Source organism: Musca autumnalis, unplaced genomic scaffold (genome assembly GCF_047663935.1).
Source record: "Musca autumnalis isolate F117 unplaced genomic scaffold, ASM4766393v1 scaffold_4, whole genome shotgun sequence".
Classification (NCBI taxonomy): domain Eukaryota; kingdom Metazoa; phylum Arthropoda; class Insecta; order Diptera; family Muscidae; genus Musca; species Musca autumnalis.
Genome location: NW_027411977.1, coordinates 139,823,118 through 139,850,236, shown reverse-complemented (window position 1 = coordinate 139,850,236; position 27,119 = coordinate 139,823,118). Strand labels below are relative to the sequence as shown.

General features: G+C 34.1%; 1 protein-coding gene and 2 long non-coding RNA genes across 20 annotated transcripts in view; 2 read left to right on the top strand and 1 right to left on the bottom strand.

Moving 5' to 3' along the window:
- Positions 1-27,119, top strand: part of klar (klarsicht) — a 648,847-nt gene that overhangs the window by 593,071 nt on the left and 28,657 nt on the right. For all 17 annotated transcript variants that reach the window (XM_073982967.1, XM_073982966.1, XM_073982965.1 and 14 more), the window contains 6 exons: positions 9,897-10,082; positions 10,165-11,161; positions 17,773-17,920; positions 18,046-18,275; positions 19,510-19,910; positions 19,971-20,076. In XM_073982967.1, coding sequence (XP_073839068.1) covers positions 9,897-10,082; positions 10,165-11,161; positions 17,773-17,920; positions 18,046-18,275; positions 19,510-19,910; positions 19,971-20,076 — 2,068 coding nt within the window. The remainder of the gene's footprint in view (positions 1-9,896; positions 10,083-10,164; positions 11,162-17,772; positions 17,921-18,045; positions 18,276-19,509; positions 19,911-19,970; positions 20,077-27,119) is intronic.
- LOC141402169 (uncharacterized) lies at positions 6,547-9,842 on the bottom strand. Of its 2 annotated transcripts, none has more exons than XR_012412545.1 (3): positions 9,354-9,842; positions 7,282-7,869; positions 6,547-7,138 (listed from the first exon to the last, which is right to left on the bottom strand). It is a non-coding gene; the product is annotated as an uncharacterized lncRNA (long non-coding RNA). The 2 variants fall into 2 exon arrangements; XR_012412546.1 differs by lacking the exon at positions 9,354-9,842 and adding an exon at positions 8,757-8,926 and having other exon boundaries at positions 6,570-7,138.
- LOC141402171 (uncharacterized) lies at positions 20,873-26,022 on the top strand. The gene is made up of 2 exons (XR_012412548.1): positions 20,873-24,683; positions 25,892-26,022. It is a non-coding gene; the product is annotated as an uncharacterized lncRNA (long non-coding RNA).

Sequence of the window (27,119 nt, the reverse complement as noted above, 5' to 3'; positions counted from 1 at the left end):
GAATGCCTCGTCTGCAATGCAACAATAAAAAATGTATGTATGCTTAGAAAGTCTTAAAAAATCATTTTTATATACAATTTGTTTTTTCTCTCAAAAAAATTAACATATGAAGAAAAATACTTTTCAAATTATGAAGTTATTTATATTATTTTTAATTGAAGTCATACAAAGCGAACGCGCCAACAATATATTTTTCATTTCACACTCAATATGAAAATCATCACCCTGTTCTGTCAGTGTAATTTTACCCACACATAAACAATTTAAGCGCTCGCTCTTCTTGGTCGGCTATGCTTTAGACCAGTGCCGAACAGCCATTTGTCGCTGGTTACGAAGATTTTCGGCTATTCACACAAATACGAGCCGAACGCAAAGAATGAGCGTGCAAGAGAGATCAAATGTTTTGATTTGTTTTTGTTTTGTAGCTTGGGAGCATACAATCTTACTAACACACTGTCATAAATTGCCAATGGTTTGAATACATTCACATTTGTGGCTTCTCTCTTCTTGGTCGGCACTGCTTGTGGATATCATAGGAAATAACAAATTGACTCTTTCTCTCTCGCTGCATTACTTGTAGATCGTATTATACTAATTCCAGGATTACAGGCCTAGTTCTGAACTAATTAAATCACGACAATTAGAACATCCATTGATGCCATCTCTTTTCTTGAAATCAACAAATCATAACTTCAACTCCACTTTCACAATGTATGCAAATGTATTGTGAATGTTATTCATATTTTAATTGGGTATATCATTAACACTAATAGCGGACTTTTGCTAATTACCTCCTTTCTAAAAAGTACCACATGATTTTAATTAAAAAACAGTTGCAATGAAATTTTTCGTATTTAAAATATATACTTATTTCTTAATTGTTTATGAATGACATCAGCTTCATGTTATTGGTTTAGTTACGATTACCTAATGACACTGGGCAACAAACAAAATCCACATTATAAAAACATTTAAACAGATTGTCCGCATCATAACTCTTGAACGGATCAACCGATATGGTTCAAACTTTGGATCTTGTAACATCTTCCGAAAGTACGTTAAGTTCCCCTCAAAAGCTCCGACATGTTGGCTTAAGCGCAGTGTAAAATCTTTTGAAGGTCACTTTAAAAATGTTAGCAAATGTTTATAGCGATTAACGGTTCTCGTGGGCAAGTCCATGCTTTCTTACCAGCTAAAATTGCTGTAGGTTACAGAAAGGAGTGACTGACGTTGGTCCAAACTTTGCACATCTTACATCTTGTATGTACAATTTTTCTGTTTAAAATTCTATTCAGAGGTCAATAAAATAGAGAAATTTATAACCACAGCCTCAACCTTCAAAATACCGATAATCGGGAGGTATCGTTATATGGGGGCTGAACGTAAACCGACAAATTTCAGGTGTAAAGTTGTATACCCCCAACGAAGACTAAATACCAAATTTCAGTCATTTCGGTGGGATACTGAGGCTACAACTTTCAAGATACCGAAAATCCGGAGGTACCGTTCTATGGGGGCTATATGAAGACGTGGACCTATACTGACAAATTTCAGGTGGAAAGCTTTATACTCCCAACGAAGACTTTATACAGAATGTCAGCCATTTAAATGTGATGTTGAGGCCACAACCTTTAAAATATCGGAAATCGGGAGGTACCGTTCTATGGGGGCTATATGAAGACGTGGACCTATATCGACAAATTTCAGGTGCAAAATTGTATACCCCCAAGGAAACTTAATACCAAATTTCATCTATTTCGGAGGGATATTGAGGCCACAACCTTCAAAATACCAGAAATCCGGAGGTACCGTTCCATGGGGGCTATATGAAGACGTGAACCTATACCGAGAAATTTCGGGTATAAATACCCCTAACGAAGACTTAATACCACATTTTAGCCATTTCGGTGGGATTTTAGACCACAAGTCCTTGTATATATTTTTGCATATGGTTTTGCATATGCTCATTTTATGCAAATATGTAAAAATATGTCAAAATATGCACAATATGCAAAATATGGAATATACGCAAAAATTTCAGGGCCTAATTCGTTTTATTTTGTGATAAAATGAGTTTCTGTCTAATCAGATTTTCTCTACGACCACCCTAACCATATATGCATTTGCATAGGATTCCGCTGTCTAATAATGACCCAAAACTCAAAACAAAATTATAAAAAAAATCCTGATGACTTCACCTTTTTCAGATGTTATTCGAAACATTTTAGTTGTAATTCGTAACATTTCATTTGTAATTCGAGAATTATATGTGTAATTCGTAACATTTCATTTGTAATTTGAATTATTCCATTTGTAATTCGAATTATTTTATTTGTAATTCGAATTATTCTATTTGTAATTCAAATTAATCCATTTGTAATTCGAATTATTCCATTTGAAATTCGAATTATTCCATTTGTAATTCGAATTATTTCATTTGAAATTACATATGAAATCATTCGAATTACAAATGGAATAATTCGAATTACAAATGGAATAATTGAAATTTCAAATGGAATAATTCGAATTACAAATGGAATATTTCGAATTGCAAATGGAATAAATCGAATTACAAATGGAATAATTCGAATTACAAATGGAATTCTCGAATTACATCTGAAAAGGTGTATCAAAAGGAATGACTCCCAAAAATTAGATTTACTTACAAAAAAGAGCCACCGTGGTGCAGGGGTAATCATGTCCGCTTTGGACACATAATCTCTGCCGTTCAATCCCTCACCATAACAACGACATTTTCAGCGGTGGCAAAACTCCATTGAACCTTCGGTGATGTTATGGGAACATATGTATGTTTATGACCAAAAGGCACCGACACATTCCTTCAGTTACCACTTTTGTGCTTTAATCTAAATCAAATGTCAGATAAATACGCTAAAAGTTTCATACTTTCAAAAAAAGGCCTCAAAACTCTGAAACCCTCTTAATACTTAATTTTTGGAGGTAAGCAATTTTGAAAGTCTCCATTCCCACAGACTTAGTTATTGTTGTAACAGTTCATTTTCTGCTTAATCCGGCTCTGGGTCTATCACTAGTGTCTGCTTCAATGGGTTGTAACCACAAAGCTAGTGGAATTAGTTGTGTTAGTTTGGTAGGGCAGTTCAAAAGGTGCAGTGTGTTGTGCGGGAATATGCCGCATGCTATGCAGATGTTTCGCAAGGCGTCATCATTCCTTGCCCTAGAGACAAAACTAGTCTGTTAGTCGTCCATCCACCATATGGTGATCAGGATGGCTCTTACGTTAACACCCGAGGACCTTGTGGTCCACTGAAGATGCGTAGGCACTCTGTTGCATTATTCCATCACGTTGCACTTCTATTCGCGGACCAAACTAGCACCGTACAGCTTACCACAGATCGCCCAATTGCGTTATATGTGGGCAACTAGGTTTCTTTGTCTGCATCTCAATGTCGGCAACTAGGTTTCTTTGACTGCATCTGAAGTGTTGCCGGCTAGAGACTTGATAAAAATATTCCAATATCTCAGTCTGTCGCAGGTAGCTGTGGTATTCTTGAACGACGTGAACATGCTGTCGAATGTGACCCCCAGGAATCTTGGGATAGTTAGTGGTCGGAATTCGGCTACCATCGGCCATGACATTTAGTTCTCTGTTCACCTACGCAGTCAATGTGGGAAACATAGTCGAAGGTTTACTGGCGGATCTTTGCATATGTATTCCACGCGTGTGGAAAAAAGTTGATAAATCGATCATTCAAATAGGAGTTCAGCCTTTCAAATGCCATAAGGGAAAGTACCTGACGCCAAGATCATACAATTATCTGCATACGTTACGATCTCTGGAGGGGGTGGAGATTAGGTAGAGGTTAAACAGTTCCGTAGATATCACTCCACCTTAATGAACTCCCTGTTTCCCTCTACGTGGCTAGGAACTCTTGTTCCTGTTCCACACATATAATTGATTATCCAGCTCAAACTTGATTATCCAACTTACCAAACTCAAACTTGGCCGGAGGTTGGTCTGCTCAATGTTCAAAAACAGCGTAGAGACCCTAACAGCATCAAAGACTTTTGATAAGTCGGGCGCCACCAACACTGTCCTATCACATGGCTTGTTCTGTTTGAGTCCTCGACCAATATGTGTGGAGATGGCGTACAGTTTTTTATCGTACTGTGCTGCTTACGGAACCCATGCTGATGATCGACAAGTGGATAGCTATATCTGGCGCTTGGGAGAAGTAAAGCATTAAGCGCCTTTGCTACGGGCGACAAAATGAAATCGGTCTTTACAATTCACATTTGCTGACATCCTTGCCTTGCTTCAGTAGTGGGACCATGCTGCGTATTTTCCAGACTTCGGGCAAGATGTGTGTTGCTAGAGACAGGTTGAGAACATTGTGTGATACATAACTCCCGCCTCATCCAGCTTTTACCATGGAGATTCCATTAGGGCCCATCGCTTTGGATGATTTAGCGTTCCTGATGGCATTCGCATCATTATCCATCATAAATTGTGACAATTTATATAGCATTTGGAACACTGTAGCACAATATAAACTATAACATAATCTTTTCTTTGTCTCTCTTGTTTAAAACTCCTCCCATTGATTTATGATCTACGGTTTTTATTATTATTTCAAAACAAATTTTATGGCTGTGTGTCCAGTAGCCTGAAATTAATGCATGCCTTCATTAGTTTTTATACACATTTCCGTTTTGATTTTGTGTCATAGAACAACAACAAAATCAAGCAAGCAACTACAGTTGTTCCACTACTTTAAAAAATGAGGGTTTGTTTTCAAAACTCTAAATCTAACGTTGCGCTCCAAATAATTTCATCTAATTTGTAATTTCATTTAATTTACATGTGTTTTTGTTACTGTTTTGTTTAACTTTTTGTTTTGTATTCTTTCAATATTATGGTAATTTGTTTATAGAGTTTAGTTCATTTTTATTGTTATTCTAGTTTGTTTTATTTCTATTTCAATGAGTCAATTTTTTTAACATGCATTTTACTTGCATTCAATGAATGACTGACTGACTGTGACTGACTGACTGACTAACTGTCTAAATGGCTTTATAAATTAGCCGCTTAATTTTATTATTCAAGTTCTGATATTAGATCAGTAACAGCGGCGGCATTGGAGTTGTTTAACTTGAAAGGTCAGCTGATTTCTCCATTTTTTCGTTGTTGTTTTGAAAACTGACACACAGACGGGGTCGTATTTGGAAACTTTATAAGTGTGTCAAAAGTAAATAGAACGACCCAAATACTGATTAAAGCTTGGTTCTAGGTTATAAAAAAACTTGAAATAAAGCTTTATTTAAATGCAGTGAAATCTAAATAATTCGTAATGAAAAGGGCCTGGAACCATCTATAGAGTGGACCTAAATTTTCTTACGAATTAGAGTTTCGAATTATCGGAATTCTTCACAAAGATTTACAAATTCGTATTGTGGAAAATCTTTGAAAATGATGTGTGCTTTTCATTACTTCAAATGTTTCTTTGTCTCACTTCCCTAGAAAAATATTTCTTTATTTAAGTGAACCTTTCCTGTCTGTTAACAAAATCATTAAATGTTTTACAATTTAACAGCTCGTAATTTCTTTTCGCCTGCTTTCGTTTACCATTAACGAAGCAAAATCAATAATTTGCCATAAAAAGTGTGTATGGAATAAAATGAGGTCATCATCACTTTTGAAAACCACCGCAAAGTTTCAGTCAAAAGCTACCACCATAAACAATAAAATATTAAATAATATAATACACTCCCCCCATACGTTCCCGTTTTTTTTTTTTTTTTGTCAAGAAAAAAAAAACAAAACTTTCCAAACAAAAAAATTTGCAAAATTATCAAATTGATAAATAATTAAAAATTCGTTATCTTTATTACGAACGAATAAGAAATTTTGAACTAAAAACAAAAAACTGGCACATAAAAAGAACACGTCAAAACACATCAAGGGGTTTAAAAAAATTCACACCCTTTAATAACTGATATGACTGACTGACACTTAATGGCGGTGATGGGATGAAAATGAAGATGGCAGACAATGATGATGAGCGAGCGTCTTCTTCATTGTATGGAATTCAGTTCAGACTTTTATCAATGTCCGTCGTTGGCTGGCTTCTAGTGGCTTTTCTTTGAAATCATTTTTTGCCATCTACAATATGTACTACGTGCTCTCTAAATCGAGTGCCGGTCTCACTTGAATTGTGTTATTAATTGGTCATAGGCGATAATATTGTAGCTGCAGTAAAGTACATGAAGTTCTGATGCGTCACTTTAATAAATTGCAGAGAAGATAATATTGGTTTATTTTTTTAGTCAAGTATTTTATTTATTGGCGTAGAAAAATACTTCTTGGGAACATTGAAGTTAGTTGTTAAGTATTCACTAGGGAACATTCGAAACCCTCCAGTTAAATAAGTTTTTCTCCGTCCAAGTTATTAGCAATTTGGTTTATTTGTTTGTGTTTTTCTGAACCAGAACAAAGAGCAAAGCGTCGTCACAGATAAGAAAGTTCTAAGAGAGGTAATAAAATTGTTTGAATTCTGTTCGCCATAATTTGAAATGAAAATAAAAAGTAGTTTGTTTTTTTATTCTTTTGATATTCAAATGTACATATGTATATTGCTTACTCGGCCTAGCACACAAAATTCTAGAGCTCTCTATAATTATAATTTCTCAAAAAGATCCTATCGTAAGATCTAAAATTTCGATAATTTTTTAATTGGGCCATAAAACTTTCTTTCGTCCACAAAGGTATCGAACACAAACCAATCGGCGAGCTAAACAATTTTCTTTTATTTATTATCAGACCTTTTAGATACCGCTGGGACAATATTTCAGAGTCGAATTGAGGCTAGTAGTATTTTATTAAATAAGCATAATTACACATAAAAGTATGTCTGTATGTCAGTAAGGCCGATCGGATTATATCTGTTCACAGAGTTCCCTATCTACTGATATATCGTGATACACACGCCAGATCGATTGTTTTTTTTTTCAAACTCCTTAGTTTTGAGGGCTTCTTCTGTAATTTCTCGATAGTTGTGCTGGCATTTGCTTGGCTGATAGGTTAGGTTAAAGGATGCGCAACTGCCGTTGATTGTTGACAGCCACCTCACCCGACGACCGGGGGTCCATTGTGCTCATCCTGAAAAGAGATAGAAAGAGGTAGGAGTGCGAAATGAAGGGAAAAGGACAGAAAATAAGTGGGAGGAGAGCAGATAAAGCACAAATGTAGGGAAAAAAGGAGTTAATTGGAATTGCTTGCTAGGGTATAAGGAACCCACTTACTCATGTCAGGGATTAATGCTTCAGCTTTTTCAAAGTCTTTGATTGCCGAAATATTGTCGGTTTCACCATACCCCATGTCACTCAGAATAATGTGGCTAGAATCCGGTGTAGAACGCTTGCATGGCCAAGCCGTGAACAACGCCACATATTAAGCTCCTTAAGCCTCAAGACACATCAGTCTGCTTGATGCTCACCTAGTTTATGCAGTATCCAATGTTGGATATCTAGTACAGCTTATAATGATGCCTGAGGGTAGCTTTTTACTTCTCCAGTAATGAGAACTGACGCAGCTCGTTGCACAGTAGCTAACTTGAACAGGTTCGAAGTATTACTTAGGGCCTGCCGACCACTGTCCTATAAAACCAGCATATTGTATGCGGTCTAAGACCCCAGCGTTTACCAATGGAGTTCTTCCATGAATAAAATGCAATTAGGCCCCTCTTGCTGCTTACTCAGTGTTCCTCATCCATCTTAGCCGCTGGCCAAGGATACCATGATGTTGACATTGGCTGATTCCTTGCTATTGACATTTCTTCAGCAATTTTTATATTGAAACCCAAATTCAGCAATTTAGGTTGGATAATGTGGCTGAAATTAAAAAAAAAGTTAATCGGGTGATAACGAAAATATTTTATATTCTCTGGGAACACAAAATCCCAAATTACAACTAACTCGGCGGGCAAAAGTGGCCTTAAATCTGCGAGTTGATTTATATGGGACCTATACCAAAATTTGGACTTATATAAACAATTTTTGGTAGAAATGCTTGTTAACCTCCCGAAGCACTAAATCCCAAATTCAAAGAGCAAATGGGACTAATATCTTCATAGTTCCATAAAGCGACACGTCGGCTTATATGTTTGTTATACCAAAACGTGGGCCTATTTAACCTATTTTAAATACCCCCGAAGGGACACGGTAGACTTCTCTTATGTATATCCATAAATGTACGCCGATCCGTATCAGCTCAATGATATAGCACCTACTTTTATTTATTATTGCACCACTTATAGAGAAGTTTTTACATTGCTGGAATACTCAGGAAATGTCGTTTTCATTAAAGTATGATGTTTTGCCCAGGCTGGGAATCGAACCCGGGCATACAGAGTGCAAGGCGGACGTGCTTATCATTACACCATGGTGGCACCTAACTATATTAATATATCTTCCATGGTGGAGGGAATAAAAATGTAAACCGTTGTTGGCAGATTCGGATTAGTTTGATCTGGATTGTTTATAGCATGTTTGCATTTGCGCTTTTTGCCGGGTTATCCTCCTTTGTTTGTAAACTTACTATTAGGTTTGCCTACCAAACTCTACCTGGCTACTTGTAAACATATAAATGGTAATAAGCTTCATAAATATACTTTAGATCATTTATTACTTAAATTTTTAACTACGATTCATCCTTAATAATACAGCTGTCATCAGTAGAATTTTGGCATCGAAAGCTTCACAATGACAAATAAAATTACCTTGCTTCGTGTAATAACGTCTCGGTTCCAAGTGTGAGCACACCTCATATTACAGCTATTCAATCTCTAGTTGAAGAATACAAGTGTATTAACGCACAACCACAGGATGAGTTAGTATTCGGCTAGGAAATCATTCCAGTTGATATTATTCACGTTCCACAAGAAATATTCTATGAAAAATTTATACCATTATGTTTTTAGATGGGGGTAAATGAATAGGTAGTCTTCAAAATAAATAAAAGAATCCAAATTTAACTATTTTACTCTTACTTTTGATAACTGAATATCGTTAAACTATTAAGAATGCAATCATTGTGGGTTTTCTTTTAGAATTATTCCACAATAAAACAAAATAAACAACAATGTGTGATCAGCTGTTTTGCTCAAAGATCTCCAAAAACAAGAGCCGCGATTTAAGTTCTCATTTAGAGAAAACACGTGAAATAAATACTCACGATCTCCCTAGCACACTCTATATTTCTTCGCTACATTTTGTATCTGTGTTCTGCATTTTATACATGTGTGTATGTATTTAACCGTTAACAAAAATTGAACTTGAGAATTGTATATCCAGCTGTTTCTATTGCAGCTACTTACCGTTGTTGTCCGACCGACCGAACAAGTTACAACCAACCAGGTGTTGTTGCCTCATGCTATGTAGGGTACATTTTTAAGCTGTCATAATTGACCAGGTTTATTTGAGGTGGTTTTATTGTTTTATAGACACTTCTTTTTTTCATATAGTTTGTTTTGTTATTGTTTTTTGAGCCCAGCCCGGCTTGATGGCTAAACGTCATTGTTGTTATTATTATTATTATGTTTTTGTCTTTGCCCGTTTTTATCTACCTTTTATTTTTACTTGTTTTTTATTCTCATGTGTATTAATTTCTATTTTACTCTCTTTTTTACTTCTCGTCTCGTTCCATGTCCACCATCCATCCATCCATTCAATCATGTCTTGTTGCCGCTACGGTTTGGTCTTGTCTGCCCGCTTGCCTGATGTTTGTTGCCTGTTGTTGTCGGATTTTATTACGTTCGTCGACGTCGCTGGATGGATGTATACATGCTCTCCTCCTCATCAACGCTGAAACAAAAACGAAAATCATCATCGAATCGAAATAATAACAACAAAAACAACAGGGTAAAGTATCGCACGAATCCATCAAACAGTTGGTACTCGAAGCAGAGCATTTAGTACGTGACGAAGCTTTGAAAACACCAACCAAGCAAAAGCATTCCATCAACTGTGGCGGTCTGGTGCAGATATCGTCAACCATTAAAAAACGTGAAGTCAGTATAATGCCGGGTCCCATAAAGCGAGTACAGGTATGAGTAGATGTGCTGCTGTTATCACAATTTGTTGTGGTACTGATACTGATTTGTGTTGTGTTTTTGTTTTGTTGTTTAGGAATGGCTCGAACATCAACCCTCCACACCGGTTCAATTGAAATCGTCACAGGATCATCAGCTGATGGCTTCACCATCAAGCATAGCTGCAAGTCCTTCACGCACAGATGACTGTGAGGCTTCGGGTGAAGCTTCTGAAACTGATTCAATTCCACAACACTGCTCCGATGATACCTCAGAAGGTTTCACTGAATCCATAGCCACATGTATGCAAACTAGCACCAATTCCTATGGCAATTCTACTGAGCGTATGGGTGGCTCAGCTGAACCCATGGTGGTACCAGGTAGTAATCAAAGTCTTAATGTAAAGGTAATTAAACGCCAGCAATCACGTCGCAAATCCGAGAGACCCTGGTCGGTTTCATGCCTCTCTCAGTTGACCACCGATGCCAAACAAGTGGCGGCCAAAGTCAGCACCATTAGCAATGTACAATCTGGTTTGGCTTCACACTCCATAAGTGAGTCGGCATTGGACTCGTTGTCGCCAGGCAGACCACGCACCTCTTCGACAGCAGCTCAAGTTAAGAGCTATGACAGCAAAGGTTCACTAAAGCGACGCAAAACTCGCAAGAAGAAGCTTAGCTACAATACAAATGGCAAAAAGTCTGACACCAACTCGGAAGATAATCTGGAACAGACAGAATTGAATAAGCACAACAACAGCAGCAGCAACAACAACAATAACATGATTCTATCGTCTTGTGAGTCAATGACACCGCAGCAAATGGCAGAAATCACCCAAGCATTGTTGCAATTACAAAATAGCAACAACAATAGCAATAGTAACATTGCTAGCACCTCGGAACAATTGATCAACAATTGTCCTACAGGAGCAGCTACATCAGCTTCAAATGCAGAAAGTGGCGAAGAAGAGAATCATTTGATGAAGCCCAATTTCCGCGTGGGTTCCTTTACCACCGCCTACATGACCAATGAAGCCCGTTTGGGTTCATTGGCAAAACTGGCCACATACATGAATGATGAGGAATTACAAGGAGGTAAGTGTCACAATAACAACTGACGGAATGACTAACTTTTAGTATAGTTGTATAGCACCACTATCATCACCGAGAACAACCTGCACATGCCACTGCTCCAACTAAAGTGTGTGCAAGTGTTTGGTGATATATGGACGTGTGTGTGTGTGCGCGTATCTTTTGTTTATTTTTTATTTATTTTCTATTTGTTTTCATTCAGTTTTAACAAGTGTTTTATATCGTTTTCAGTTTTTGTTTGAATTTCGTTTTACTTGATTTCTCTTGGGTTTTGTTTTGTGTTACGTTAATTTTTTGGTTCTGGTCTATTTATTTTACCAGCGGCAAAAATTGTCAGGTTGTTATTCGACTCCATTCATTACCTAGTTTATTTACGAAAATTGTACATCTCATATTATAAAGATTCCAAGAGATGTACTACTGGTTTTTATACTCTTTTTGCAAATATATCTTAAGTCTTTAAACGACTTGTATGATTAATTCGTCATATCGTATGACAGTTTCAGCGTCCTTGATATTATTCCATATAAGACCACATTTTTGCCGTTATAAATACATATGTATTTTTTAATACTTTATTTTAAATTTATTGTTTGAAAATTGGAGTCATTACACTGTTGTGTATCTTCTATCTAATCACATCATTATTCAATACAATTTCCAAATTTCACTTTTCAAGCTGTCACTCCTGTGCCACATACACTTAAACCAAGAGGTATTTAAAACAAAGACTGTAGTTGAATAGAAGACATTCTAAATTTGTTAGTAGATAAACTTATACAGTAATTTAGAAATTTTCATTTCCTTAGAATTGTGCATGTTAACATTTCCTAACCTATAAAATTTCTTATTTCTAACTATTATGGGCTGTTTCTCTATGAAACCAAGTTAGTTTTAATTAATACCACACTCCTGCTATTGTAGTAATTCAACGAATTTGTTTTCGAATCGTTTAAAGAAACAAGGCAATTGTGTATTCTTGAGGTACCCTGTCGGACTTTTATTAACCAGTTGATAAAATGATTGATAATAGATCGATAATTTTTAAACTGACTAAAAACTGGCTTAAAAGTTATCTAGAGATGAACCACTTTGAACAGAAAAAAATTTCGGCAATTGTCCATGTCTAGATAACTTTTCGACCAATATAAAGTTAGTCGAAAAGTTATCTAGAGATTAACCACCGTGAAACAGAAACATGTACCGTCTGCAAAGTATTTGTGTTTGTCGAAGAAATAAGGCACAAATGTATAAATAATTCGCACTTTCTTTTTCTTAATATTCTTCGTATAAATGCAGCATCCAGTTATAGAATACAGTGTTGATGGACTGAACATATTCGTACATATTACTCATATTATTCTGGAATTAAAAAGGAACACAAAGGAAATATACAAATTTGCCCTTTCTTCTCTCTAACAAAAAAGAGAGAGAGACAAAGAGAATGAGAGAGAGAATATGAAAAGTCAAAAATAAAAAACACACAGAAACAAAAATTGTTTTTTTTCACATTATGTTTTAAACTGACTAAAAATTGGCAAAAAAAAGTTAGTTTATTATCAGTCGAAAAGTTATCTGGCGTTGGACAATACTGACAACTCAGGCGCTCATCGCCTTGTAAAATTAGTCAGTTGGCATAGACAAAATTATCGATAAAATGCCACTTATGTTTAAAAAAAAGCTAGCTTTATGTGAGCCTTAAATCGGCCACAGTCCCTACAGGGTAGTTAGATAGGGTTTGTTCCTTATTGTCGATTCCAAAAAAAAACACATCAACTAATCTTTGGGTGTTTCGTTCCAACTTTCTTTTCGACACATTTTAACAGATTTTTTTTTTCATTTATAATTCGAACTTTCGATTTGAAATTTTAATTTAGACAGAACACAACAATTGTCACATTTTTCTTGTCAAAATTTGGTTTTGAAAATGCTGAAATTGTGATCAGACTTATACAATATATTGCAGTTTATAGGTTAAGACATTTCAATGAGTCAGTGTTACCCACGATCTTAGCAAATTTCCTTTTCTATTATAATGTCCAGTAGTTTAAATCTTGCAGTACGTTAAAAACCGCCATACCTTGACTTCAATTTGTATGGCTTTGATTCGATCAAATAAATTCCGAAAAGCCCATTATTTATCCGATAAGTTCAAACTTCCAAAAAATGCAACACAAAAACACCCTAAACTATTTTTGTGAATGGAAATGTTTGGTCGTGTTGCCGGTATTCGATCTGTCCATAAATCGACGTCTCAATTTTTAGCCAACAGGTCTATCTCATAAAAAAAGTGCTTGATGGCTCAAATTTTGACGAAATGAAAGACTGAAAAATATCGATGTACCCACTCTCATATCGGTTTCAATAAAAATTAAGAAATTCAGTTAAGGAATTTTTGAAAAAAAGAAACAAAATATTGCATACCTTAAGGTTTTAGCCTAATGAAAATGTGACTCATCTAAATAATAGTTTTAGACCCCAAGTAAGTTTGTACGAAATCCGTTTCAGACAATTTGCAGTCGATTTAACCTGTCCGTCCGGCTGACACACACACATAATTACAACTGATCATATCAATTTCGCCGAAAAAGGAAGTTCTCACAGTAATTTTTTATGCGATTTTGGGGCAGATATCATAAACTAATTTTCCCACTGTTAGATCTAATCAACATAGTCCATACAGAATAAAATTATAGCATTTTGGGAGTCATTCCTTTTGCTTTTTTGTCATTATGTCCGGAAGCATGGTCTGCCCACGAAATAAATTATATCATTGCAATCAGAATAACATGGAAACTAGGGTTATGACTTTTTGACATTTTTCCTCAAAAATGATTTCCTGTAGCAGGGATGAATGAACTTTTGCCTATTAATCACTATGCTATCGTTTATTCCATTGAAATATAAAAAAAGTTCACACACAAATCGATTTAAAAAAAAAACTAAATTTCTGAAAAAATATATGAAATGAAAAAAAAAATTTTTCCAAAAATTTTTTTTTTGTTGCACGAATGCATAAATATAAGCCTACTAATAACTATAATAACGTTTATTTCATTCAAATATTAAAAAAGTCGCGAAAAAAGTCATTTTGACTTAAAAAATTATATTTTTGAATAAAAGCGTTTACGACATTTTTACGATTCTCAGAATTGAAGAAAAATAGTAAGAAATAATTGTATGTCATTTTAATTATCTCTCTAAAGTTTATTTTCAATTATATATTTGTTTCCAGTGACTTCAAAAAGTTGTCCTTTATTTTTTGATAAATTCAAATTTTAAAATCATTTTGTGCGTGAGGTTTTTTCACCGAATCACCTTATAATTAAGATTTTATGTAATCTTATGGCAAAACTTATCACACCATGATACAGTGATATGAGGTTGTAAAAAAGTCATAACCCTAATGGACACCTTTAATGAAAATTTCAAAATCCTCGAAATGTGCTTAAACTGCATTTAAGCAAAATTTTAAACTTTTGTGAAAGAGGCACGTGAGGTGTTGTCTGATATTGACCGTCTCTGAACTTCATGTACGTTTGAGAAAAATATTAGGGTGTGTAAAAATTGGAGCAATGTCAACCACTACTTTCGATTATCGTTCTCATCAGACATTTAAGTTGATCCCCATAGAATTTTTAGAGCTTGGACCATAATATCTGAAAGCATGGAAGAATTGCCCACAAAACACATTATGTCGCGGTAAATGGGACCTCTTTGTGGTCGTTAAAAATTTCAAAGCGATCCTCGAACAGCCCTTAAACTACACTTAAGCAAAAACTTTGAACTTTTGTGAGAGAGGTACCCGAAAGTGTTGTCCGATGAGCAAAGTTTCCGCCCAATCGTATATTTAGTTCATAAGTAATCGTTATCATCAGTAATTTTACTTGGTGTCCGCAGGTGTTTTTTTTTTTTGAGGTTTCGGACAATTATGTCAGGAAGTATGGACTTGCCTTCGAAAAAATGTACCGTTGTAATAGGGTCCACAAGAACAATCTGATGCAAAATATTCCCTCAAACTGCACTTGTGCGAAAATGTTTGAACATTTGTGTAGATAGATTTTAAATCTGATCAATAATGTCTGAAGAAATATTACGAGAAAGATATTTTTGAACCAAATCAATTGATTCGGCCAAAAGTTTGTCGTGCGCCCCATTATTGTGAAAAATTTCGTTGCGGAGCTTCTGGAAGGTGTGATATTCGAACTTAATCTAAGAGTGGTAAAACATATTACGAGGACCAAATCGTTTGATCCGTTCCACAGTGGATCCACTTATATGGAGAAAGTGTCCAAAGATATTTTGAGTGTAAAAATCAAGCCAATGCGCCGGGTACAGCTTTGTGCTGCTGCGTAGAGTGTTTTAAGAAACCACGGGCGTTACATTCTCCCCCATTTTTCTTCTGGAGGGGGTATAGGGTAAGAATTGTTTTATGCTGTTAATACAAAATGACATGAACAAAGGTTCCGATTATCTTATGATGCAAAAATAGGCTTGGGGAAACAAACAATCTCCAAAACAACATAAAATCCAACCAATTTAGAGGTCTTATAGCGTTCTTATTGCAACGCCAACGTACAACAAATTTGGAAGAAGATTTCTTCATCTTGCGACTGATGCCAATTGTGTTAATGTAGGTGGTCAGATAACAGAGTTATACGCTAATATATCCACAGAAACCCTATTCTAGCGCAGCTTTAGTCAGCGACCCACCATTTATAGTGTGACACTAGATGGCAGCTGATTTTAATACTGAATAATCTTAAACCCATGACCTACTTTAGAAAATTATTCCCGAAGTGGGCACTGGTGGGCATCATGGCTAAAACCTTAGGTCAAATTTAAGTATTGGCATTACAAAATACACTAAGAAAATATGCAGCTAACTAGAATTCCACAACACGCTAAAACACTACTTTTTAATGAAAATTAAGCTATTACCTCCTCCTTCAAAATCCACTATAATATTTTGGTATACGTATTAGTTTCGCGATATTTTGAATATAATTACTTGCACTTAAAATATAGGTTGTACTCACAACAAAAAAATATTAGTCAAATGTTCCGACTTTTGAAGCTATTCTTAAGCAGATCGCGTTCGAATGAAACAAAAACTAATATATTTTTAAAAAGGTCCATGTCATAGCTGTCAGATTTGCCAAATGTTGTACCAAAATTTTGACATTCATTTTTTATTTTTGGTCAATGGGTGGATCCACTGTGCGTTCGAGACTTTTCGTGCTCTCCAACCAGACGGACGGACAGGGTATAAAAAATTAAGGAATTTTTTAAAAAGAAAATATAATTTTATAATTAGCCGAAAACTTTTTAATGACGTCAGTAGTGCGATTCTCTAACTCATTTTTTGAGTTAACGACAAATGTCGGTAAAATTAAAACGCAAAATTATGAATGAAAAGCTCAAATAAAAGTTGACAACACTGTTGCTATCGATAGAACTTTACGACTACTTTCTCTTGTTCGCTAACTTACCGAAAAATATCGTTAATTACCGAATTTATAAGCATTTTATTTTTACCGATTTTTGTCGGTAACTCAAAAAAATGTGTTAGAGAATCGCACTACAGGAGTGAAAAAGTTGTATTCGGAACGTCATCCCATATATGGTTTGTTTTTGATGATTCTTTTTACTATCTTTAAATACTCGACCTCCCGTTTGTCGAAACCCGGTAATCCACTATTTACTACTATTTTGACATTCCATAGCTTTTTTAACGCCTAAAAGTATGCTATATGAATATAACATTAACGTAGTCGCCTCCCGTTTGTCAAAACCCGGTAATCCACTATTTACTACTATTTTGACATTCCATAGCTTTTTAACGCCAAAAAGTATGCTATATGAATATCACGTATTCGCTCGATCACATCAATGGTACTGGCATATACACGGGAAATGTGACTGAATTCCTGGGTTAGTTTTTCAGACAAGACAACATCACATTTTTCTTCGGGGGCAAAAAACTTTTCAGGAAGATGCTATCCCCATTTTCTGAATGTTTCGGCCATGAAACACTTGAAAAAGGATAGTTGTATACCTTCCATGTTTTCGTAGCTTCTTTCATTAAATTGCTATCCTTATTAGAATAATTATGTTTGTTTCTGTAGCTCACTTGGTTATATCGTGCCACTCTATTATATAAAGTACATTGACCGGTTAAAAGTAGTTTTTTTAATGTAAACAAACAATTCCTCCTATAGTCTAATTGTTATTACTTGATCGTAAAATATTCGCAATTAAATTAAAATTTGTTCGCCTCTTCATAGACAACGCCCAATGTACGTATGTACATATAAACATTGATATCCGAACCCTGTACTACTGTATTTCCACAGCATGCTAAACTTTTAGAACTTTTTGCCAATGTTTATATTCCGCGAAAAGCCATTTGTGTATATCTAAAAAAGTAAAAACATTTGAATTTGAAACTTTCCTCTGTGTGTAGTGCATGAGATATTTTTCCTGTTGTTCTACACCCCTTTTCCGCCTCTCTGGCACTCTCTGTACATAATAGAACATTCCTCAATATATATAATAATTTTATTATAATAATTTTCCCTCTCTCGTTTTGTTTTTTTTTTTATTTACTTTAGAATATACAACGGGCACTGAAGATCACCATAGCAGTTTCTCGGAGACAGCCTGGGATAATTATCAAGAGAAATATAATTCCGAAAATTATTCCGAAGGTTTTGATTCGGATGCTGCACGCAAATTATTGGAATTTGGTGATGATTATCGGTAAGTAGTCGGTCTGACCACAACACTTGTTGCAGACAGGAAGATCGCTTTTTGTCATTGTGATATAATTTACAATTTTTGTTTGAATTAATATTAAATTAAAATTTCTTGGTTTGCTTTTACAGCAATTTCATTGACTCACAATCGGATTGTTGCTCTTCATTGTCGGCTGCCAACAATTTGGATTCACTCTCACCACCGCGCATGGATTCACTGCAACAAAATGAAACGAAAATTGTCATAACCCAAGACACAATTGTCAGTAGTGTGGATCATGCCAGACGACGTAGAGCACTTGAATTGGAATATGAGCGACGTCGCAAAAATCTAGAGATCAGACGTAAATCTTGTCAAGGTAATTGGTCACCACCACTACAACATGTGAAGAAATTTATCAAAACTAGATGAGGAAAATGTTGAAAAAATGCAAAAATTAAGTGAAAAATATTAGTGCAGTTGTGTGTGCGTGTGTGAAGTGAAGGCAAAAGAAAGTTATAGAGGCGGTGTGTTAATGAAGAGAAACGTTTTGTAGTAATAAAAATTAAAGAAAAAAAATAAGATAAGAACGAGCCATAAAGACAAGAATTTACCTACATTACACCGTGGCTTAGCTCCCAAATTTCATAGATAAAAATGCATTTTATAAAAATAAACTTTTTGTATCTTCTCAATGAGAAAAGGGTCAATAGTTATCAAAAGTGTATATAAAATCTTTTCAAAGTAAATTGTGAAATTGGGGTAATTTCATATTATAAAAAACGAAAGTTTAGAAGCGCTTTTTTTAATCTCATATGAAAAGCCGATTTGTGGATTTTTAAAGGTTTCTACTTCAAATACCTTTTCTGTAGATCGTTGCAAAATAAGTTCACAACAGATACCCACTTTAGGACATTCTTCATATGACTTCACCATCCAATTTTGGCGCCTTAGACAAGATTTAGCGATATCTTTAAATTTGGAATTTTCGTAAAAATCGCCCTCTCCAGCGTTCGAAACGTTTTAAGATGTTGGGAATCCTATTTGCAAGTCAATATTTGCTAACGATTTTACTGTTAATGGAAATTTTGAGCTCCCAGCGGCATAAAGACTTATTTGAAAAAAGTTAACTATATTGGCATCTTTTAAGTTCAAGATCTAGGTTGGATGTTATTGAGCAGCATATTGAGTGATCTGAGCTTGTATTAAAATTTGAGTTTTCACTTTTCAAACAAGGGTTTAAGCTTTAACCTCATACATTTGAAACGATTTGACTAATGTTTGCAATTTTGGATTTTCAGTGGGTAAAAATCCTTCTTTTCAAAGATAGTTAGCATATGTCCACATTTATAAGCCCATATAATTGCATCGTATCAAAATACGTTTACGTCTGCGTCCGAAATGATGTATTATCTTGCTATCGTAAGTTCCTAACATTTAAGTTTCCCCAAACTATACCACTCGATTTAACATATTTCCAAGATTTTCCACATGTTAGAAGATTTACAGGTATTCTAATCTGACATTTAGCCAGGTTTTATTAACTCTTTCTTTAGCATTTCCTCAAACTTATGTTTCTAATGATTTCATTTTTCTTTCCATTTTTTGTCTAGAATCTTTGGACTATCCAAATCCCAAGAGTCCCACAATTGCCCAACTCTCTTCGTCCACACAGGCATTGACACCGAAAAATTCGGAACGTTTCAATTTCCAACAACATAAATTAGATTCGGCCACACGTAAATTGGAATTCGGTATGAGTCATTCGGCACAATCGCTGAGACGTACATCAGAAAGTGATACTTCACAGAGACGTCGCAAAGCCGACGAACGTAGACGTTCATCACGTAATTTGGAAAAATGTATAAAATTGATACCAGCCACCTCTTCATCGTCCGGTGACGATAGCGATGATGAAAAGGAAATACGCAATTTATTGCAGCAATCACAAAATCGTTTGGATGACACTAAGGCCTTGAAAATACGTTGTCATCTCTTGAGACCGGAAGATTATGTAAGTTCAGCTAATATCTAGAAAGTTCTCTTATTTATCCACTTTTTTCTCGTTCCATAGACTGAAATTATCAATACTTGCCGTGATAATATACGCTGTTTAGAATCGGTTTTAAAAGGTCCCTCCAGTTCGGTATTGTCCGCACAATGTGTTACCCAATCTAAAGGTGAGTTGACCGTTTACATGCATCTCAATTGCCAATGTGCGCCCATTACCCGGTTTATAGCCCGTGTCATAGATTTCATATTGGATGTGAGCAATTTCTTAGAGCATTTTACATTGTATAAGTTTTTTCTCAATACCCTGCGACAACTTTATGAATTGGCCAATTGTCATTTGACGCAAATTGAAAAAGCTTTAGAATATTTACGTAGTTTATTATAACGGAATTGAGTACCTACCTATATATACATATTTACAAATTGCATTTGTTATATATCAAAGAAATTGAATTTTTTGTGATTTTTTCTGCAATGGCTTTAATTATTGTTTATTAACTATTATTAATACATATTCATATAATCTATTTTGAATTTGACAAAAGCTTTAACATATTTTTCATTAAAAGTATTTCCATTTCTTAATTGTTTATAAAACTTAAATAATTAACATCATATTATTATCAATTAGTATTATTAAGTCATAAATAAATAAATTATTGCATTCACTTACCAAAAAATCGTACAAATATCAACGAATTTTTATTTTAATGCATTTCCATAGGGAAATAATAATAAATCATCTTTGCCTTTTATGTTTGGTAGTATATGTTTTTTTTTTTTTTTTTTTTTTAACAATGTTGTTAATGTTTGGTTAATTTCGTCTAAATTTATTTTATATTCATAGTTTTGGTAGATTCTTTTTAGAAACAAACTAATAATCTTGTGTTTTGTTAGTGTTAGAGAGAAAGGTAATGGGCTCACATTGTATTGTAGTTGAATATAATATTTATGTACGTATATGTCTGTAGTAAATTTATAATTTAATTGTATTGATATAATATTTTTGGAGACTGAGATCAAAATTTGTGATGTTTGTTCTCATTACTTATTTTCATACTTCCAATAAAATTGCATCATCAAGGAAAGTACTTGCTTAAAAATATTTTTTACCAGATTTTTCTTAAAAGTAATATTCTTACTATACTACTATTGTCGAATGTAAATTGCACTGTGCAATATTTACCTCGACATCAGCAGTAAGTAAAGTCGTATTTTTTTTTTCTTTTTTTGAAAATACATATCTTTTCTGAAAATGCAATTTTATAATGGAAAATATGAAATGTAAATAGAATCAGGTTCAAGAAAATGATTTTATTTGTCTATTCGTACAAATGTCTGTATTCAGAACTCAATTTATTTTTATAATTGTTGGTCTGTTCCAGAACTGCAAGAATCTACTAATTTTTACTATTTTTTCGATAGCATAAAGGAAAAAATGTTATCGTAGTAGAAAATAATAGCTTTTTCCATGTTCTGGAACAGAGCATGTATAAAATCTGTGAACGTTTGTCTGTCAAAATCTCTACATATAGGAATGGAATATAAAATATTTGAACCAAACAATTGTAAAGCCAAACAAATTTACAAATTAACCGGTTATGATCCGAAATAGATTTAATGATTTCTAAGCTTATGTTGTTGTTGTAGTAGCATAGAAACCTACGTGAAGCACAGGTTTGATGCTCGATTGGCAGCCGGAGGTTCCGGGTCAATCCGGTACGAAAAAAACCCGCTGCCGTGACTCTCTAAGACTATTCGAAACCGAATTTGTTAGAATTACTACCAAACTCCTGTTATTGAAGAAATATTTTTCCTTGATTGAATAAAAAATTAATCATATATTTACAATAAGAGAAGTTTGTTGGTAATCCGAACGGTTTGGATTTAGAAATATAGGCGATTTTACTTGTGGAAAGAGAGTTTAAGGTAAAGGGTTCCCCCAAGCTTCATTCTCCTACATACTTCATTGATTGCAATGACTAGAAGAAAATGAAAATAAACAATTTTATAATTATGAAGATAAAAGAAAGTGGTTATAAGGAAATGCTTAACCTTCTCCAGTTTAATTCTTCTGTTGTGTTATCTTTGTGACTTAAAACGATGTTAATGACATTTTTAATTAACAATCTTTGCATTCAGCCAGACAGAATCAATTGTATCATCGGTGGCAGAAACACTTGACTAATATTAGAATGCATTTCCCAAATATTGCAACCCTGTATCCACTTGTATATAAACTATAAGTGCTATCGTACAATACACCGGGCTGGGAAATCGGGGACATTTTGATAGAAGTAAACTTTTGTCAATTTGGAGTCGATATAACCATCTCCGTCCATCTGTCTGGACCGCACGATAACTCTCAAACGGATCACCCAATTTGTTCCAAAATTTGATTCTCGTAATATTTTGTCCAAAGTTACATCTAGTTCGAAGATGGGCCATATTGATCCACTCCTACGGGTAGCTCCCCAACAAAATTTCACAATTTTTTGCTAAAATTGTGCGCACAATAATGGCATCGGTACATCAACTTACAAAAAGTTCTTTATTGAAAACATCTACGAGTACCTCCCTCACAAAAGTTCAACATTTTTACTTAAGTGCAGTTTAAGGGCTGTTTGAGAGTCGTTTGCCTATTTTTACCGAAATTACTTCTTGTGGTCCGTGCTTCTTGCCATAATGGTCAAAATCTCTAAAGAAAATCCACGATGACAAACTAAAATGCCTGATGGACACGAAAGAAGTGATTGACATTGATCCAAACTTTACGAATGGTAATATTTCTTTCACACTTTCGAACATAAACGAATATAGACTATATCGGTCCACTCTTTCTGGTACCTCCCACACACAATTTTAAAATTGTTCACAAATGTGCAGGTTAGGGACATACCTAGAATGCTTTTGATATTTTTACAGCGTATTTTCCTCGCGGCTCATTTTACTACAGTGCAAGTCTATACTTCCTAGGATAATTACTAAGGATAAACTAAAATGGCTCTTGAAGCGAGTTCTTGATTTGATCTAATCCTTGCACATCGTAGAAGATCAGTTCTAAACTTACATAAAAAGATGGTCAAAAGGTCCCCCACTTCTCCTCTACAAAATTTCAAACATTTAGGCTTAAGAACAGTTTGAGGCCTGATTGCGGATAAATTTTAGACTTTATTTCGGATATTGTCGCAGTACTCATTACAACAGTAATGGTTTTGAAAAACAATCCACATTGGGTTTGTTTCTTTTCATTATGTCGGTTGACAAAGTCGACTAAAACTTCTTTATCTCTTTTTGTCCACTATTTATCAACTCCGATCGAATGATCATTGACAACCTTTAAATGTGTTTAAAACTCTTCCACAAGATTTGCCAACTATACGAAGATACTAATTTTTGTCGCAGCCGGCCAATAAAAATCCTGAGCCTTCCCCCTCCCAGAGCCCGTTGTTTGTAACCTTGCTGCTACAGATCAATCTGATCGACTGTAACGGAAACGATCCTCGTCCCAAATAGGCATTGCTTTAAATAGGCGCTAATTTATTAGCATTTCTCTTATTCATCCAAGTTTTGAAAACGGGTGTTGGCTACATTTTTTTTTCAATTTTCAAGCCCACTGTCTACACTATTTTTTCATGTAATTCGAGGAATTTCAGTTGTAATTTGATTATTTAATCTCAAATTCGGAATATTTCACTTGTAATTTGAGTATTCCAAATAAATTTCGAATTTATTCATTTGTAATTAGAATTATTTAATTTGAATTATTTCATTTGTAAATCGAATTTGTTCATTCAAATTGTTAATTCAATTGTTAATTTCAAATAAAAATTCAAGTTTCAAATGTAAAAAATTCGATTTACAAATAAAAAAGTTCGAATTTCCAATGGAAAATTGTAATTACAAGATAAATAAAATTCGTAAATAAATAAGTCTTGTGCCAGACTATGAAAATTTTTATGAAAATGTTTTGAGCCTAGGGGTATGAAGGGAGAAAGACAGCCCTTCTAAAAGATAAACAAAATTGCATGTGTTATTTTCAGTGCCTGGCACCGAATCTATAGGCAGTGAAAAATATTCGGGGGTAAAAGTCGATTTTAAAAATTTCCCATTTGTACTTTGAAATGAGAATATGACTTTCGGGTATGTTGTGGAGTTGTGCCAATATCTCGTTTAATTGAACGATTCAGTTCACCATCTCGTTCAATGGATTCCGGTAGTTTGTATGGCGTATACTTAATTTCACTGTTGGTTTGTATGGCGTTACTCATACGTTTTTGAACGAGGACAGTGAGCGACGAACGAGATTGCTCAACTCTAATATATTGGTTTCGTCTAACCTTCTACACCATTTCAGTTGATTAGGCAAAATCGTTAAAATAGCCATGATCAGTATCGGTATGTACGATTTTACATCTTTCGTTAATTCAATGCTGAACGAAACAAAAAATTCACTTTGGGGACAAAATAAAAATGTTGTCAGTTTAAATCATACAAAAAAGCACATAACTTGACCTTCAGATTTGTTTATATAAATGTACATATTCGTGAACTTGGCAAACTAAATAATGTTTTCGAATATGACAACAACTTTACGTCATTTTGCAAATATATTTCAAATAAAAAATATTAAATGCGCTATTCACATCATAACAGAAAGAAACAATAAATATATATTTGTTTGTAACATTAATGTGGGCTGACCAAGTGAAAAATACATTAAAAAAATATTATTAATATACGAAAATTTTCAAATTATTTTTCCGTGAAAATGGTAAAAAATCAAAAATTGCAAAAAGTCACAGGAAACAAATAAATATGGAAATAAAAAATTATGAAATTGAGGAAAGGGAAAAATTCCGCACGGATTTTTTATTCATGATTGCTAGAGTTGTGCCAAAGGAACTATATGGAACTATATAGTTCACTTCGCAGTTCCAATGGCCCACATTTTTTCTTTGAACAAACTGCGTATACTTACTATCACACGTTATATTTCATGATGTTACTCATACGTTTTGGAACTAGTACAAGGAACTAGGAACTAGATTACCCAACTCTAATGATTGCCCTGATTTTTATATAAAAAATAAAAAAGGAAATGAAGCGTAACTCGGCGGTTTTCCATACCTAAACCCATAAAACTATTTCATTGAATTAAATACCATTAACGATATATCGAAAATAGACACGATTCTTTAACAACATATTCACATAATGCACACGTCTATCGCAATGCTACAACTAAAAAACGTCATCGTACATTGTTAAAATTATGCATTTTAAATGTACCGTTATTTGGTTCTGACTAATTAATTCGAATTATTTTATATGCCGTTAATACTGTACTAATGTTTCAAATTTTATTTTATATTTTGGCCCACCTGGCGCATTTCTAATAGAAACGTGTGATATTTTTTGCATATGCACAAAATATTTCATAAATATGAATGAAATGCGGTCCAATTTATTTATTTATTTTTATTTCCTTCGACCTGTGCTAATGTATAAGAAAACATATTTAATATTTGTGTGCACTTAGCGGCATACCTCAAAAGATTTGAAACGCAAAATCAACATTAGTAGAAACAAAGAAATTTAAATAAATTTGAAATATAAGCAAAAGCGTTAAATATGTTCCATTAACGTTTGTGTTTACGTCGCTTTTGTATACGAAATCTTAATGAAAATCTTAAAACAACTAAGACAAACCTTCTTTCCCATCAAAAATAATTGATTTGAAATAAGCTTTTATTTGCTGTTAGCATAAATAAACGTTAAATTAAGCTTTTTTGTACATTTCTGTTACGGATAACAGATTTCTGTTATGGTTACATTGTTATTTATTTTAGTTGAGTGGAGCTCTTTCCATTATGTGGAAACAAGAGATGGGGATTGTACCATTTTTGAAACAGACATGCTTCAATTTTTTTTGTTTTCGTAAAAATTAATTGCACATATCGAGCCCTTCCCGCGAAAAAGGTGTAAGCGACAAAAAGCTAATTTTACAGGAGACGGTTTTTATTGAATAACTTTTGATATAACCAAAATTGTTTATTCAAATTTCGTATAATTCTGTTATTAAATCCTATTTACTGAAAAACTAAAAAAAATCTGGAATATTTTCAATATAACGGTAGTTTGTGTCGCTTACATCTTTTTCGCTGTCACGCAATCAGGCTTTTACTTTGAGAAGTGGCGGTTACATCAAAAAAAATTATTTGAAACAAATCATTTTTACAGTAGTTCTTATCTACAATTTAAAAACAAAGCACACTAATTTTATAGCAAGTATTTATTCGAAGAATTATAAGATTAAAACGTATTTCTTGTAATATAGTTGAATAACGACATGGTATGTAAATGTGCAATTTGATGTAAGCGACAATTCGCTGTCACAAACAAATGTACACAAAAAGCAAAAATGGCGCTTACATCAAAATTGTTTTTGCTCTAATTTCGTAACGGTACATGGCTGAGTTCTAAAAATTTGGGAGATGGTGTGTTGGAATATTCTTCATAGATTTCCGCAAAAAAACGAAAATCGAAAAAATGTCGCTTACATCTTTTTCGCGGGAAGGGCTCGATATTCTCATTGTTTATTAAAAAATAAATATTGTGAGTTCCACTGTTGTAAACCGCATTGTATTGGTTTTAATAGCCCCAAATATTGTTTGGGGGTATTTGTTTCTCTTAATCTTTTGTAGAAAATCTGTTGTTATTGTCCATTGTCATTTTTAAATGTATTTTCTCTTTTTGTTATATGAAAACAAGAGATGGGGAACTATGTAACCCCCACTCTTTGTGTTGTGTTAACTAGTTACTAGCCCCATTTTGTTGGGGTTTATTTCTCTTAATATTTTGTAGAAAATGTAGTCTGTTTTCTCTTTTACTGTTTCGAATGTTTCAAGTTGAACTTGATTAATGTATTTGGGGGACTTTTGGCGGTAGTTTTAAACAAAAAGCTTACCAAAGTTAAACAACGTGTTTTTTCTGTTGTTTGATTCTCGTCCAAGTTTTATTGTGTGTATTTTTTTGTTCGATACTGCTGCTGTCTGAAGTCACTGAATTATTTTAAATGCTTTCCCCAATATTGGTTGTTGTCGTCATTCTTGATTGTTTTTGTCTTGACTCTTTTTGTCTGTTTTTTTTTGTTGTTGTTTTATTTTTGCGTTAGGTATTTAAAATATTTTTGGTTAGATGACGTAGT